General features: G+C 43.7%; 1 protein-coding gene across 1 annotated transcript; it reads right to left on the bottom strand.

Annotated features, from left to right (window-relative positions):
• Positions 1–7,633: 7,633 nt before the first annotated feature.
• fjx1 (four-jointed box kinase 1) lies at positions 7,634–10,105 on the bottom strand. The gene has a single exon (XM_034535252.1). It carries the CDS (start codon positions 9,721–9,723, stop codon positions 8,440–8,442), a length of 1,284 nt encoding a protein of 427 aa, XP_034391143.1. The 5' UTR covers positions 9,724–10,105; the 3' UTR covers positions 7,634–8,439.
• Positions 10,106–18,419: the final 8,314 nt, after the last annotated feature.

Below are 18,419 nucleotides of genomic sequence, written 5' to 3'. Positions count from 1 at the left end.
ATCCCGTATCAAAATGGTTGATCATTGAGTCAGTTGATCAACGAATCGTTCTCGTAGGTGTGTCCGTTTGCATTTATTTAAGGGTCTGGAATAAAGCCATTAGGTTGACATGACTATTGGTTCATGCTGTCTCCACACATGACAGGCAAAGCAGCCAGGCACATAAAAGTCATCAAACAAATGAATAAATCACTTGTTTGCACTCTCTTTGCCCTCGCTGAGTGCATCTCACAGCCAATCTCTATAGTTCCTATTTCCTGATGGGAGGCCATCCATCCTGCCATTAAACTTGACTCAAATAGTGTAGCTAATCTCAGTGATATATGTCAAACCCTCAAGAGTCCAATAAACCCCCATCTTTTTTTCCCTTTTCAAGGATAAATGATATTGAATAAATGAGTTGAAAAATCGAAGATGTTGGAGAAAAAAAAAAAATGAAAGGAGACAAAATGAGAGAAGACACTAGATATTCCCCTTGTGGTAGACAGTGCTTTATTACAAAGGATTGTGGAACCCTAAAAAGATTTAGTTTCTCCTTTAGTGGCATTGATTTTGTGGAAGATGTCTTTGTAACTAGCCCGGATGATTAGCCCCCTACCCGCAATCAATCAATGCTCACAGGCTCTCACACTGGCAATATTTGCACAGGGCAAATGGATGTGAAGAAATAGAACGAGAACGAGTGAGAGGGAATTCAGAGAAGGGGTGAGGGCGAGAAAAGAAAAGAAGATAGAGGACCCAATGAAATCAGTAGCCACAAGCCTGTTTTTCTTTTGTTGTACCTTGCTGATTCTTTAAATGATATGGCCCTCTGATTTTCTCGTAACCCCTGCCTCGTCTGTTAAGTGCTCTCTTTTTTTTCTTAAGGATATTGAAACCTCCCAGATGCCACATTTCAGTTCTGTTGCCACAGGATGTGTGTTATGCAAAGTATAAAAAGTTGAAACACAAACGTTTGCTGCTTGATTTGCCAAGCAATGTGTAAGTCAACCACTACACCGTGTATCCCCTTTGGTCTGCATCATGTAAGGGTGTCACTAAGTGACACTCAGCCTCACACTGCAGTCAGATGGTTGTGGCTGCTGGCGTGAAGGGCCCGGATGTCTCAGGCTTGTTATTTGAGATGAGTCAGGTTCCAGGTGGGAAGGGAAGAATAATGTCGTGGGAGAGGCAATCTCCGCTAATGTCAGATTCCCATAGTCCCCGTCATTGCCAGCCATTCCATTGGCCTGGGAATAATACAGACTGTAATTTCCACTGATCATAAAAGTTTAAAGAGAATTGGATACCGCTTTTCAATTTTCCCCCAGAGTCTATAGCCGACAGGCATTCAAGTCCTACACCGTCTCACCTGGCCGACTCCCCACAAACCTGAATGGCATGACCTTTATTTTTATTTGACTCAATGGCTAAAATTTGAGAATTTAAAGTGTCATTATGGAGTTGCTTTTTAATCATTTTGTTTCTCATCAAAACACTTTGTGAGTGCATTTCCCTCTTAAAACATTTGCAAATAAAATGTAATTAAAACATTTTCTTTATCTTGTTCTGTTTATATGCGTGTCTGTAAGTCGATTAGTATAAAAACATTTTTTTACTAACTACTGTATTAAAAAAAAACTATATATAGTTGTTTTTTAATGCTTTTTCATTCTAAATTATTTAACTAATCATCACATATCTGGTAAACAAAAGATTGGTGCTTTTGTTTGATTCTTTATGGAGAAACCTGATTAATTATATAAACTAGTTGATAAATCATCACAAGTGAGTATTTGTAGTATTAGTAAGTAGAGTATTTGTAGACGAAGGACAGCCTTACTTGTTTGCGTGCATGCCGTTTTCTTTTTCCTGCTTTTGTTTGCATTGCTGCACTTATTCTCACATTTACTACCATAAAACTGTAACGTGTGAAACTGGCACCAGGAAAGTGCAATGCGTTGCGTGTGCATGCATGTGCATGCATGTGCATGCAAGTCCTCATGCTCGTGTACAAACAAAAGAGGCTCTCGCTTGTAAAAGCATTGATCCATAGCGCTACTGGTGGTATGAACATTTGAGGCAAGCTTATGAGGCTTTTTGTCTTGACGACGTAAACCACCAGCATCGTTGAGAAAAATGAAATGTTGTACTGACAGAAACAAACGTTATTTACAAAAAAACTAATGACAACATTGCCCTCTTTATTTTAAATTAAAACTCAGTCCAAAAGCACATGATTCTTTTTTAGGATAAAAAACAAATGATATTGTTGTCAAGGACAGGCGGGAATAATACAAAGTCTGTGAGAGCTGAGATCTCCTGGCTCGCAATGATGCCAACATTTGTACCCCAGCCTCAGTTTATCAAATTCTAAAGTACAATAGCAATGCAGTCAAAGAAGCTTCATTAACTTAGTGTATACAATTGTGTCCCATTTGTAAATATATAGCCTCAGTCTGCTGTCTCCTATGCTAGGTATTCCCATCTCACCTTCACTAAATGTCCTATCTTGTTCACATGACAGTGAAACTGCACAGTCAGCCATAAACCCCCTAATGTCGGTCTCTAGTGAGCTCTTCTCTCTTGCCGCCTCTAAGGAGAGAAGCCAGCACCTGGACGCGATCCAAAACCACTGCCTGCCTCTTGTGCCTGTATTGGACGCTGCGTGCCTGAGTGCCCTTCTCTTCTATCTATACTCCTGTTGACCTATCTACTTGACTGATTGACTGTCATGACATGTTCTCACTGTTAGCTTAATCATTTCAGTGGAACGGTGTTCTATTATGGAACGAGGCAAGTCGGAGCGTTTGTGTGGTACAACAGGCTACTACGCACAATTTACATGGAAATGACCAAATTACTGAGCACCGGCGCAGCCAATGGGTGTTATAATTCAGAACAACTACTGTGACCACACGCAGGACTCCGATGGGCCAGAGATTCCAGCCAGCGCTAACATTCAGAGAGCAAGGGGTCAGCTAGCAGGAAGGAATGTGCTGTTTCAGCTGCTTGTAGGTGTTTTGTCATCAAGTATCGCACGTCCTCTTGCCCTTCTGCGTATCGATTCTCTTTGCACTTCAGGCACGGAGAGGACAAAGCCCTTATGACACAGTCACAGCACGCTGGAAGAAAAGAAAACTCCACTGACGACAAGTATGGATGCTATGATGAGCTGATATGTTCATGCTGTGGGAGTAAGATTGAATATGTTTAGAAGCTAAATAATAAGATGTGTCTGATGTAAGAGTTGCATCATTTGCACACACCTTTTCAGAGTTAGAAAAGCCACCGCCTTATATTTTATTCATATGTCCTTCCAGCTAATTTGGACCAATCAACTCTTTGTCCAGCATTGGGACTGAGTCATATCCTCCACTCACAACATGTGCATAGAAATATCTTTATTACAGCCGCAGTCTTAGCTAGTTGGCCACGAGAAAGAAGCATTCAGCAGTGATTATCTCCCCATGATTACACTTTCTTTTTTTTTTTTGCCGGCAAAAGACAAAATACAACATTTCCATAAGCATACTAATTTACATTTACATAGAGATGAATCCACATGCAAATGAGCGTGTACTTGAAACAGGTCCCCTGGCTGCACCGAGGCATCAACAGGCATCACCCAGAGGAATATCGAAACCCGTCAAGCATGTCAATCAAAATGCTGTGCGGCATTTCAGTGGAAGTGAGGAGGAGAAAGCAAAACATTTGAACGCAGCACTGTCTTTACAAGGGAGCTCATGTCATGCCTGGGTAAACCTCGATTTGATAAACACAACCGAAGGCACATGCTGAATTTGCCTCTTTTACACATTTTCTGTTTGCCACGTGTGCTTACGACATTGGTAAAGTCTTTCATCCAGCCCATCCTGGAGAAAGGAAACATTGTTATCCTTTATAAGCTATTATTTGTATGATATAAAATCCAAATGTTTTACATTAGGACTGCCTGTAGGCTATGTTCTGACAGTGTGGAGACAGAGCTTGAGGGACAAGGCAGAACAAACGGGATGGAATTAAGTGGGGAAATTAATCAGGAATTATTTTTATTCATGCCATGACTGGCATGAAGCAAATCGTATTAAGGGTAAATAGAGGGAATCCAATTTGAGGTTAAACAGTACATATTTCAAAAACAGTTTAAAGGATTATGTTCAGATCTCTTTGCCTATTTGTATACATACTGTAGGCTATATTAATGCTCCAAATCTATTAATAACATAGAGCGATGGCGAAGAATATAATACAGTGATGTCTTATGTCTGCGTTATCTGATATATTTCTGTCAACATGAACTACATCAGAGATCTGAGTCACTGGTAGTCATGACGGAGTGAGAAAATGTGGAAGTAACGGAGCTTTCTCTTGTTTGAGAAAGGAGAAATCTGTCATAGAGTTTTACATGGTCACACACGCATAAACCTATACATAACCCAGTGCTTCACTTTCTTTCTTTCTGTTGCTTTTTCATACTTTTATTCACTCTCATTTATCAAACGCTCGTGTGCTATCACAGCTGACTTTAAAAGTAAATCCATATGGCAGAGATTGACAACGCTGGGTCCCTGGTGATGCTTCCAGGTGCGCACACTTGTAGAACTCCAATCCTGTGATGAAATCAGACCACATACCGCAATTCCAACACTCACACCTGTGGATAGTCAGAAACTATGAAAACTTGCCAACTCAAACATCGACATCATGGATTGGACTCGAATGAATTTGGACATACACAAGCGGAGATGAAAACAGATGAGGTCACTACACTTAACATGTTGTCTTTTCTCCTCTTATTAGCTGAGGTATGCGCAGTCTTTTTTGTGTTGCCTGCCTCTGTTGCTCATTACCTTCTACTTTGTCTTGAGAAAGAATGCCTCAAAGGTCCTGGCCTTATGCTTTCACCACTGGTTTGGACAAAGCCAGGCTTTGTGCCAGACCTCCAGGCACGCCACAAGCCCGACTGTGTCCGAAGCCAAAGCCCCTCCGGTCGTTGCCCTGGTCCCCCAGTTTACCCTTCATGGCCCGTATCCACTCAGCTGCGACTAACTGGCTCTCCCCCTGGTATGTGCCGTGTTTCATAATGAAATCATTCAATCATGCGCAGGAAGTTCCCTTCGCTGTGTAGCCATGAAATAATCCCAGTAATGTATGTCCATTCACACATGGCAGGCCCACCGGGAAAAGGGCCGTCCAAGTCGCTCAGTCACCTGGCGTCTGGCACAACACCCAATTGTACTCGTTTGTCCAAAGCACTTCATATTTTACATCATGCAGTTAGTTAGTAAGCAACTGTCACTGGAGGATAATTACTTTATAACATTCTAGTTAGAGTTCATTATGTTAGTGTCATCTTTCTGATAAATATGAGGCAGCAGCCAGCAGTGTGTTCGCTTAGTTTAGAATCAAGGGTGGAAACGGACTGAAACTGTGACCTCTGCTCAGGGTGCTCCAATCAGCACCTCCAAAGCTCCCGAATCACAAAGGTATCACTAATTGATACACATACCTACAAAACAAGTGTAAAAAGAGCAAGCGAGACTTTTCAGCAGGAAAGCAACAGTAATGAGCTTTTCTTTAAATTTGTCAATGTTGCATGTATGTGAATCGTTTTTTATTTGAATATGACCTACTGATTATCCTGACTTCAATGTGGTAAAACAAAAAGAGAGATAGGATGTCAGCCAATTTGAACAATGGTTCATGTACTCTGCTGGTACTCCCCTGCCTCAGAAGTGTCTGTGTGCGTTTGTGTGTCCATGGAGAAGATCCTCCCTCAGTTCCTCTGGAATGTTTGCAATGTGCACAAAGAAGAAGATCGGCTCCAGTACCTGGGGTCCGTGCTCAGGCCTGCTGTGGGCCCCTGGCGGGTATGAAGGTCTGAGCCTGTGATTCGGCTTACTCACACAAATAACAAACACATCTGGAGGGTACCACACAACCCTGGCATGTATAAAGGCATAACTAACTGCCATATAGGCCTTCTAAATAATAATACTGTGCTGATGCTACAAGCTAGGACAAGCTGCAGTCATTTGACTATGTCAAGTCATGCTGCTCCAAGTTAAGTGCATGAATGTGTTGTTGCCTCTGGGCCAAAGAATAAAGGAAGGGGGAGGGGAGGTGCGGAAGGCACTTGGTGATCTGAAATAAACCAGGCAGAGAAAGTCAGGGAAGAACATATGTGAACAGTTAAATTGGGGATTTAACAACCTCTTTGATATCCACCATTAGTGTGATTACAGATGGCATGGTCCAGGGATAAAAAATGGCTTTCTTTTGCAAAGAAATATCCACCCGGTCCCCCCCAAAAAACAAAGCCTTTCATCTTTCATTTAGCTAACAAATGACTGATGTTAACAGTGAAGACAGATGTGGCAGGAAGAGCGAGATGCGGCTGTATTACTCAGAGAGGGTGATTGTGCGAGGCAGGAAAGGAGGATGGGTTGTGTGTCTGGTTTAGAAACGCAGACCTCAGTTCAGCATTGTGTCTAATCCCTGGTGTCCGCAGCCTGTCGTAAATCTCTTTGCAGAGTTTAGCCTTAACAGACATGCTTAGAGCCCAGCTGCAACCTCTGCCCTCCTCTGAAAAACACACACCCACATACTAACCCTACACCCAGCACATTTACATGCCTGCTCCTCCCTATACAACAGCCAGTACACATATTGATCCCCAAGTCCCTATTATAGCTGCAGGAGGCAGTTGGCCTGGAAAAATCCTCCAGTTACACCTGCTTAAGCCTCTGCTGCTTCTCTCCCACGTATGCAGTGACCTGGCAAGGAGAAACCTAATTCACTGATACTGACACGTAAGCCATGAAATGAGGTGCGGGTAATCGTGCCACTATTTGAACAAGATGCACTCATCCCACTCTGTGGAGATGTTCTAACAGTGGCGGTGTGCAGTGGAGTTGGCCATACATTTTTATAAAAAAGTTGTAAAAGAAACCAGATGAGGTGCAGAACATTTGAGAGGCTGGAAAGAATTAGGCCTTCAAAAGTTTGATCATTGACTTTCCCTCTGATGTGCTCATAAGTCTGAAATCAGAAATCAGACACAGAGCTGCGCCCATAGTGGAACTAATAAGGAAAAGATGCCTTCCAAAAGGGTTAAATTAAAGAAAGATGTGGTTATGTGAAGTGAAAGCATTCAGCATACGGCAAAAATAAAGCAGGCATGATATACTTTTTCTCCTGATCACCTTTCACAGTGACAAATTAAACCTTTGAAAAACTGTAAACACGGCCCTCCTCTGAGATCTGAGTGCTCATTAATTGTGGGCTTGGTCTCTCAGCAGCGCATGTGCCCACAAAGGGAGTTCTCTTGCTTTTTAGCTGAACAGATTGAACCAATAAACCCTGCAGCCTTAGACGTAGTTGGACCATTTAATATTACTCGACTGACACATATTTTGCGATCTGTCTTCTGGTTATGAAACGTACTGTATTTTGATATAGTTGGGGAACAGTGAACCCCTTTTCAAAGGATGTCAGTTGTCTCCTTCACTTTATCATTCTGAGTGAGATTATATGGGGGATTTGGGATTCCTGTTGTAGCGTGCGAGTAGCTGACAGAATGGCTCCTGGGGAACAGTGTCCCAGTACGAGACATTTCCACAACACAATGAGAGCACTGTAATGGGCACATACAGAGGCAGGATGTAGCCTACTGCACAGAGGCAGACTAGATCAATATTTGATGCACTCTAATAAGGGAGTTAAGTACAAACTGCATTAAAAAAAACACATTGTTTACAGCAGTTAAATTAAATTACAGTGTATTTATAAAAAAAGGACACGAGATGTTGGAATGTTACAATGCACGTTAAAGTAGTGGAGCATCAAATTTCCACAACAGGTTGGCAGACAATATTTACAACGTACTTACAATATTTACAATTGGTATGGTACACCTGTGACTTTAAGGCTGAATATGCAATTCAAACACAATTACAGGAGTGCAGGTGCTGTGATGACAATGTGCTGTGCAAACAATTTTTCTCTATACAGCAAGTCAGATGTCAACAGAAGTACAGAATTCAAGAGTCAACTTATGTTAAGGCTTAGGAGTTTATCATTAGGATTGCTGAATACAAGGCCAGAATCCAAATACACATGGAAGGGCTGTGTTATGATACCAGGGTCACACATATAGCCTAATTGTTCATATTTATTCCTATCCTGTGAGCATTGGTGGGGGAGAAGTAAGACAGGACAGAGACTAGCCTTAATAATACCTCTCTGTGAGGCGTACAGTGACAATCTCAGCAGGGAGCTTATAAACACGGGTCACGTGTACTTATTTAGAAAGTAGGCCTATGCATCGCATTCTATTCACAAGAGGTAGTTCATCTGGGTATTCAAGACAGTTTGTGTAATGCGCATCAGTTTAGCACAGGTGTGCCGTTAGACCGTGCCAACAACCAAACCCATCACCACGTGCCCGCCGAATGCTCACAGCCGGCTGTACTTTCCTTTGCAGTGCAACATGTGTTTGTATAATCGGTCTATCCTGTCCTGGAGAACACCGGCGTGCTCGTCTGAGAGAAATCCCAGTTCCAGAGACAAAGGCTCGCTGTCTCTGTAGAGCTCCAGCAGCATTCGCCTGGCGTCTCTGCCCCTGTGCAGCTCCTCCACGCGCTGCATGGTCCTTTTTCTGAACACACACACAGAGCTCAGTATCGTGTTGTGGTATTTCTCCCACATGTTCAACACCCGAAAGCCGTGCACGAGTCCGGCCTCGTTGTCTATGAACACAAGGTCCCCGCGGGGTGTTTTGAGGAGGTTGTTGGTGTCCCTCTCCATTACGCGCGGATCCCACTGCAGGCTGAACAGATTGCTGACGAGTCTGTCGAAGTTTGCGGTCAGGTAGTCGAAGATGATCAGGTCGCTCCACTGCATCAGTTCCAGCAGCTCCGCCGTCGTCTTGTTCCAGAGCTCCCCGGGCACAGGATGCAGCCCGCTGCTCTCCTGCCGGAGCGGCGCCGGTGTGACCACCCCGGTCAGGTTGGAGACCCACTCGGTGAGAGAAACCACGGCGCGATCGCTCCACTGCAATCCACCTATCCGCGACCTCACAGCCGCCCATTGTTCACTGTCGCCGTTCAGCTGGGACAGTGTTAGAGGAGGCAGGTTTGTGATGCCCAGCAAACTGGCAAGGTAATATGTCAAAGTTTCCCCTTGCACCTGATCCGCGTTTATCCCGTAACGCACACACGCTTTGGTCCCATCTGAGAAAGTGGCGAGTTGGTTAGATATCCTTCCGCATCCGGGCTCCAGCTTCACTATTCGGCGTGTCCTGGCTCTCTCTCGCCAAGCCCGGGCGTATTCCTCCGTGAAGCCCACGGGGAGGAGATCCTCCAGCCATTCACTCCAAAATACCCCATCCTCCACCGGGGAGCCCAACTTGACAGGGCCCTCCCGCGGCGCTGATCTCTTGTTATCCCCATTCACATGGTAATCTCGATTTCCTGCGGCGGTCGTTTGATCAGTGAGGTTGGGAGCCTCGAGTCTGCCCCCCAAGTGTGGTCTTTGTGCCGCTGGGACAGCGAGCAATGCCCGGAAAGTTTTGGCGGAGAGGTCCGCCGGGAGACCCTGGGGAGCAGAGCCTCCGCCCGGCACCGAGAAGCCGCGTTTGTGTCGCTCCAAACGGCTCTCCAGTGCGCTCCACACGTAGAACACACTCGCAAGGGCGCAGAGGAAAAGCAGGGCGACCAAGTTTGCTGAAAAAGCCCTCATGGTGAAGACCACCCTTCCCCCGCAGAGCTCCTGCAGGTTTCAATAAGACAGCAAGAATGTCTTTTCTTCAAGCCACAGTTAAGCCGGAGCGGCCGTTCGCCGTGCGCCCCCTGTCCCGTACACCCCCACCAAGCCCCGCGGACTGTTTGAGATCACCGGAAGAGGAGAGTCTCCGAAACTGTGTGGATCTCATCTGCCGTCCTGTTCAGGTGCCTTGTTACATCCCTCCTCTGCGGGACACGTCGCATGGCGGATAGCCTCTATTGAACGGTCTCCATTGTAACCCACTGGCGTCGTAGGTGCTCTCGGTCCGCGTGCACCTCTCCGTCTCTCATCCCCTTGTCTCTCTCCACCAGGCGCCGGGTGAGTTTGATGTGTGGCGGTGTCGGTTCACAGAGAGAGGCTGGGCGTTGAGACACGTGACTCTAGTCCCGAGGTGGTGGGCGGATCGTGGGAAGGGGGGTTTCAGAGAGGAGCGCAGCAAGTGTACTGCACCGCGGTTGTGTGTGCGTGTGTGTGTGAGAGGGATGTGTGGTATTGGCAACGGCAGCCATTATGATAATTTATACCTTGGGCAGAACTTCCTTTGAAAAGAATGCTACTGCAAGTCAAAGCAACCAAATAATAAATGTGATTACTTTATGTTGTTTAGTTTTAACACCCTCACATGTTGTAGTCAGCACTTTAATTTCACTGGCATTGTTTTTTTTATTATAAAGGCCAGTGTGCTTTCCGAAAAATGTGTGACTGTAGTAAGAGCTTCACACTTTGCTGCAATCTGGCCATTCCTCCCATTCCACACAATATATATATATATATATATATTTTTTTTTTTTTATTTTTTTATTTTTTTAATTTTTTGAGGCTGAAAGGATTTTAAAAAGACATTTTAAATACTCTACAACATGACACATGTTGTGCTTAGAGATAATAATAATTTAAGCGTATTTCTAAAAGTAGAATATATATTCAAAATGTGCTGATACATGAAAAGAACATAACACATGGAGCACTTTTACAGAGCTTTCCTGCATATCTCAGCATCTTCAGTAGCAAATTGCTCACTCATGATGTACTTGATATATAAATACCTTGTGTTTCATAGTTCATGCTCTTGTTTTGTATTCATATTCAACATACATTTCTGCTACTTAGTCTTTGATCATATCCTCACTCAATAAAGTCAACTTGTTTCATCCTTATCCAAGGCTTTTGTTGAACCAAATATGACACGCATCCACACAAACTCCTCTATACACATCTCCCTCATTAACTTATTGGTCATTAGCATACCCACAACTCTTTACCATTCAACTCATGTTTTCGAACTCTGTATCTTGAACGTTAGTTTGCTAATCATATAAATTGGGTAATTTTTATAGCAACTTGCTGGCATGCTAAATTGCCTGAGTTGAAAAGACAGCCGCAGACAAGAATACTCAATTACACCCGGTAAATTAGGGATCTGCTAATGTATGCTTTAAACGCCCAGAGCTTCATGGAGCTCTGTTATCTTCATGCTGATAATCATAGCCAGAAGGAAAACATACCGAACTACACAAAACCCATACTGTATCTATGAATATCTTTTAGGAACATATTGATAACTTTTAGGCAGAGATGGGGAAACAACTCCTGGCAGACCGGCAGGTGAAATTATTCTGATGTGGTCATATTGCTCATATAGCCCCCACTTGTGCTTTGCAAAGATGGATGTTTTTTTTCCGTTTTTTTTTTTCTGACGTCAGCGGAATAATTTGTTCAATTCCCTGCCTGTGTTTGATTCTGCAATGCAGAGTGACACCAATAGCAGTGCAGAAGGAACGACCCCCCCCCCCCCCCCTCCGAGAATCTCAAGAAATGGTTTGTTTGGTGGTGCATGGCCGAGCATGTATCTCTGTGGTAGACAAAAGAGTGGGCCCTTGTGGAGGTTGGGTTTTTCCATCTGGTTTTAAGACCTGTTAAAAAGAAATGTGCCTTTGCAAATTGCACACTGTGTCCCAGAAATGCAGAAAGTTAAGGATACTAAACAGGCTCACTCAATAGGCTATGCAGAGGGATATGGAAAGGATACTTTCAAGAGTTTTAGGTTTGAATGAATGTGTGCTGAACACCATCATTGTGGCAGGTTATCTCTCTGCTTTTTCTGTAGCCCTGTTAAAAAAAAGAATTAACAAAACACCGTAGGTCTGGCTGCTTCCCTTCACTTTCACTTTAAAGCTGAGTAACTGCAAGACTTCTGAGGTCTAGACATAGGAAATGAAGACGGCTTAAGTGCATTGCTGGAATTCTTTCTGATGTGTGTTGCTTTTTAGGAGTGTGGAGTGACTGTATTTACTGACTCCCGGTGTCCCTTTCCCCTGAGCACAAGTGCGGGCATGTTCACATATCAAACCTATCTGTTTCTTGCCATGTGTTATCTGCAGGTCAGCGAACCTAGTCGCCCCCCCTTCCTCCCGCATTCCTCCTTCATGCTTTCCTCGTAAATCCCCCGGCAGTCCCGGGAGGGCCGTAACGCAGGGAAAACCTTTCCCCACCCGTCATGGCTGTCCGTGGTCAAGCGTTGAAGTGACACAAGAGAGCCCGGACCGTCTGTCATTCTGTCCGCAGCGTCACACTACACCCACGCCACAGCTGGGATGCGATCTCTGGTTGTCTGTGTGGTGCCTACCAAAACCAGAGGGACGCAAAGGAGACAAAAAGGGATGGGGGACAGAGGAGGAGAACATGCAGGGGGCTACTGTCACTTCCCGCATGGTAAGGTTAGTGCACGCTGAGCAATAACTCATAGGTCCCTTGATACTTTGCAGCACTCTGTTTCCTGGACTGAATAATGAATGTGCAGGGCTTCCATTAGCGTTGAAAGCTGCGATTATTTCACAGGGCCTGACAATTACTCATGCTCAGGGATTCAGGGACAGGGCAGGCGAGGCTCTATAGGGATGAATCCATCCTCTCATGATGAAGACATCTGTGCAAGAATGTGTGTTCTTTGCGTGTGCTCGTATGCGTGTGTAGCGTGGAGCAGATAATAAGAATGAGGTGGAGTTTTTGATTTTGATTTAGTATTCTGGTGGTGAGCACGTATGCACAGTGAACTCTCAATACCTGCCTTGAATCCAGGAACGGTGATATAGTCATCTGTTCAAGAAGCCCAGCATGCACTTTTCTCTACTTGGAACGCTACAATTTGGCTGCGGTAAACTTGCAGTGGAGGATGTACCATTACAATAAATACTCCAGAGACAGATAAGACATTTCTTTTTAACTACTGGTGACAGATACCCAATCTCGTCAGCACTTATCTTATCTCAGCACTTATCTCAAGTAACGCTTTGGCTTTGCACAAATTGCACAAATTGCACACAAACGGACATTATAGTCAGCACACTATACTTTCTTGGCTTCTTTTAGCATGCAGATGTTGCTGCTGTTGAAAGTGAGAGGTTACACAGTGTAATTATCTACCACAGTGTTTCTCGGATGATGCAGTTTTACACCGAAGTTTCTCAGAGGCGGGGAGCCAAAACCAGCAGCCTGTGCACAATCTGACCGAAGCTGTGGCTACCACAGGAGACCCAGAGCACCGCTGAGACCTGAGCGAGGCACGCAGGCACCAAACTGCTGCCCTTGTTCCACCCGGCACTGTGGTTTCATTAGCCTCCCGTTGACAATGTCCTGATGTGCCGGCTCTATGTTTTCTTTTCTTTTTTTAAAGCAATGAATGGGTCGGTTTCTATTTGCTAACGCATGATCTATTGTTAATGGATGCTGCATTACTGTCTCTTAGTCGTGACCAAAAAGCAGGATGTGTTGTTGAAGAACTGTACTCCCCATCTTCATCTGGCTTCCATGGAGCAGAAGATAGGGGGGGGGGGGGCGATTTATATTCAGTGCTACACACGGGAGACCCTCTTACAAGACAAAACCAGGGAGGGGAGGAAGGAGATGTACTGTCGAGTCAGTCGATTAAATAATCAGTGTCCAATCTCCTGAATTACACCCCCTGACCTGCCACACCAAATCCCCTCTTAAATAAGTCAAGAATATCATTCTTTTTACTTCCTTTCCTTTCTGCTAACTGGCTTATTGACTCAAGCGTGCTCCGTGCTTTGTGGCGAGGATCGCCTTCAAATTGGCTAAAAGGAGAGCTCAAGAGCATCTGATCATTATGAGGAGAGAGTGGTGACATTCAAAGCCTTTGGTGTGTTTTTTTTCCCTGATGAAGTGCATCGTGTGATATGGTTTTGCCCCAGCTCTTGATGGGTTCACAGGGTCAGTTAAGATTAGAGATGGTGGTTGCATATCCTCCTAATGTTTCACGGAAACATTTAGCAGCTTCAAGTTTAATGGGCGAGCAGCGTGAAGTGCTTGCTCTCATCATATCACATTGGAATGAATGTGTGTGAGGGCGGAAAGCTGCGCTTTACATGCGTCTTCTTCCTCAGCTCCTCTCCGCCCTCCACATTTCAAACAAGTTTAAGCAATGCACTAATGAAAAACATTGAGCTTGTTCAGCATATGGCAGGAGCTTACACAGACAGTGGAGAGAATTCAGTCACAATTCTTTTGAACAGATGTATGGAGATGTGCATATCAGTGTGATTTATTTAAACCGGATCTCCAGAATGCTCAGATAACCGTACAGTGTTTTTAGATACGAGGCTAAATTGACTTGAGGGCATGTTGCTCTGTATAAAGCGAGGGGTGAGAATGAAGTATGTATTTGAAATGGCTAAATGCAAAGTCTACATTCACATTACCAGGCCTGTGTGGTGCTGTATGAATATTTATTTGCCATTTGGGGCATCCTGTAAACGCATGCTGTGATCTTTGCGCTGTTTTTTTTGGATCTGACGCGTCAAAGTCTAAAATGCTGCTTCGATGCAAGCTGGACATTAATTGAAAAAAATAAAAATAAATAACATCTAACAGTTTGGCAGCAATACTGACCTACCCATTAATAGGAAGACATACAGTACACTAGTTTAAAAACAGGCGATTACACCTTTTAACATTTTATTTGCACCTGACGAAATCATATTTCAAGATGTCTTCCTCCCTGTTGCACTTTCCTTTCCCAGCTCCTCTGCAGTAGTAATAAGGGCGCTGCAGGGTTAACGTAGGGGAAAGGCCAGAATGTCGGACACCAGGATGACCCCTGGGCATTTTGACCTCTTCCTACACACGAGGCCGGTAGTGTTGACAGGACCCTGGTGGGGGATGGGTAAACAAACAAGTCGCATGGAAAAGAACTCCAGGCAGCCTCTGCAAGTAAAACACGGAAAACCGTACTCAACTCTCTCTGTCGCTCTCTCCAAATCAGCATGCAACGCAGACTGTTTGAGTTAGCCAGAAAACATTAAAAAATAGTGCGACTTTTTGATTAAAAACAAAATTGCCTAGTTTTCGAGAAATGTTCATGTTCTTGGCACAGCGTGTCTAAGTAAGGAATAATCCCTTTAATCTTATCTTTTGAATTTGTTCTATGAACTGTGCTGCATAAATAACAACATTGTGGTTCTCTAAGCAAAAAAAATCAGCAGACGTACTGCACATAAGAGCGGCTTTTTCATCATTTAGTATTTGATATCAGCTTCTTTTCACTAGAAGTCCTCTATACAGTAAAGGCTTGATTATTTATGTTTGTGGAACAAGCTTTTTCCATACGTCTTGATATTGAGTGTATTTTATCGCCTGTGCTTCACTGGTGTATTGAATCTCTGATGTAGCACATAGACTCTCACCACTGATACATGTGTGTCCCTCGGGACAGGTTTGTATCACTGTTGGCTGTCAGCGCATACATTATGCCGTTTAAGCAAGAATAATCACTGCTATTCACAACAAAACAGGCCCAATTGAGTAATTTAACGTAGTGGGTAGCGGCAGTGGCTTGTTGCTGATAAAAGAAGGGAGTGGAGAATTGATCTAACAGCCAACCGTCACCCGGCTGTGGGAATATAAATAAGAAAATGAGATCAGAGTGCTTAGCTCCGGTGCCCTGTTCCAGTCCGCTGCATACTACTTACATTCCTCTCCCACTGAGTTACTTGCTGTGGAAATCTTGATTCCACTTTGCTGCTTGCAATGGCAAATCAATATGTTCCATAACAGATGGAAGTGGGAACAATTGGATGTGCTTCATGTGAAATCCCAGAAAGTGATGTGCTGCATTACAGGGACCTTCTTTTTCACCGTGCCTGCAGGAGAAAAGATACATATCATCTGTTTCACATCAGGCCTGCTTATAAGTCTTCACATTCTACTTTAGATGCATATCATGCCTCCCTCGATAAAGATATTTCATGGATTTGTAGACTCTGACTCCCTCTAGAGGATCAGAGGATCAACATCAACATTCCTCCTACCATAAAAACTCTCACAGCCTTCTTTTGAATTCCCAGTTTACACCAACTATCACATTTGCATGTACATGCATCCCATCTCTAATGATCATGCTTGTAGGGAATGTTGGCAGTTTTGTACACTCTCTCAAGAACCTTGGGCTCACTAATACTAGGCTTTTATCTACATGTCTCACCACACTGGATGCTACACACTGCGGCATGTTCGGTCTTCAGCTGCCCACGTTGTCGGAGGTTAGGCTTCAGTATGAGCAACGCATGATGTAACAGTTCTGTAAGGGCTCATTTATCAGAGGCAGAAACACATCCTCAGATATCAGGAGGATTCAGTTACTTGAGATTATGGTGCTATTTCTGGCCAATGTCTCAAGTATCTTGGAATAACATATTTTGAATCAATATCAGCTTATTTCTCCTTACGTTTATGGTTATAGTTACATAAGGATTGATCCCAGAGAAGTTATCTTCTCTTTGACAAGCTACTAATTTAGTCTGGGGCCTTTCAACATAGTTTTCTCTGGACAGTTTCAAATGAGAGCCATGAAATTGTGAAGAACATCAAAGGGTTTTTGAAATTAACTTTGTCTTTCATAAAATCGTAAAATGCCAACAAAAGATGAATAGTGCAGAGCCAATAATGTTGATGATGGCAGCGCATTAAGATTTTTCATAAATTGTTAACATTGAAAAGCTTCCACTCTCTCTCTTTGTGTGTGTCTGTGTCTTTCCCGCATGCATGCACACACACACACACACACACACACAGACATGCACACAGACACGCACTCACGCACACACACACACACACACACACACACACACACACACACACACACACACACACACACACACACACACACACACACGCACACACACACATACACACACATACCTTTTGGTTTCCACTGAATCCATACATACTTACATGGAACATTTCTTGACACAGATTTTACAGAGTGGTCTGTTTGACATGTCGGTGTCATACAGCCCAAAAAGCTAGACACGTTTGTAGCATGTTCACAGACCTCAAGCAATTTGTACCCTCGAGGTCTTAAGTGCATTAAACCTTCGCTTTACTGGTACATGACATTTGCATTGCTATGCGGTTTTTGCCCTGCGGTCAGCACCTTTGCCAACTTTCACAAACACGGTGCACTTCCATGTTTGGCCACAAGAGGCTGCTGTCTGCATATCATCTCCCTCGTGAAATCATCATCATCATCATCATCAAGGACGAAGGTGAAGCAGATGACCGCAGACCTCGTTGAAGAAAAGAAAGCATCTCCAGATTTATGTCCCGACGGAAGAACGCTGAAGAGGAAAGTATTTGTCGAATCCACGAGGGCAAAGAAACCAAGTCAACAACAAGGTTGATGTGACCCAACTGGGACAGGACACACAGGTGCAGACTCTGGGAGAAAAGAATCCATCAGTCTGAGCTGTTTGAAGGGAACATATACATCAATTCAGCTCCAAGACACATCAAAGTTAATGTCGGGACACGTGTATGTTTACACATGTCACCCCCAACTGGTCGAGGCAGATGGCCGTACACCCAGAGCCCGGTTCTGCTCGATTCCGCCTGTAGTGCTTGATCATGTTTGGATTTGTTGGGTTTCTGCAAATTATATTAGACAGAAAACGGTCTACCTGCTTACTATGAACATTTGGTGCTAGAAAAGAAGTATGAACATTTAAATGCTTCCACTTAGAATAACTAATCTTGGATGAGTGGGGGAACATTGCACACAAACAATGCATTTGTTTTTCAAAACAATGTAAGAAAAAACAATAAAACAGTAAATACAACAATATTTGTTTACAATATACTGACAAATGTGTCCGTTGATCTCGGTATGTTCATCCAGGTTCTGTTTTAAACGGCCATGTTGTCGATGTCAAATATCCTGTGTCCCGGGACAGAGGATGTCATATGTTGCACAGATTGTAAAACCCTCTGAGATGATAAAGATTTAAGATGTTTTATTTTTATTTCATGTAAATGAATGGACCGTGGCCCTCTTTTTGTCATTATGTATGTTTTACTGACCTTACTAAATATAACAGCTCGTTTCACGTTTACTTTCTCATAAGTGCCTCCACGTTATATTTGTTTTACATAGTAATCATTTATTTCGGTCCCTATTGACAATTCTTTTCTGATTTGTTTTATTTAGCAAACAATGCACATTCAACGATAAATAGATAACAAGACATTAAAATAGAACAAAAACAACCAACACATTATAACTAAAGCTTAAGCATATTGTACCTACTCTATTCACAACACATTCTAATAGGCAACCCTTTCGCGAGTAGCTTTCCTCA

Source organism: Cyclopterus lumpus, chromosome 6 (genome assembly GCF_009769545.1).
Source record: "Cyclopterus lumpus isolate fCycLum1 chromosome 6, fCycLum1.pri, whole genome shotgun sequence".
Classification (NCBI taxonomy): domain Eukaryota; kingdom Metazoa; phylum Chordata; class Actinopteri; order Perciformes; family Cyclopteridae; genus Cyclopterus; species Cyclopterus lumpus.
Note: the sequence above shows the minus strand (reverse complement) of the source record. Positions and strands in the feature narration are given on the sequence as shown.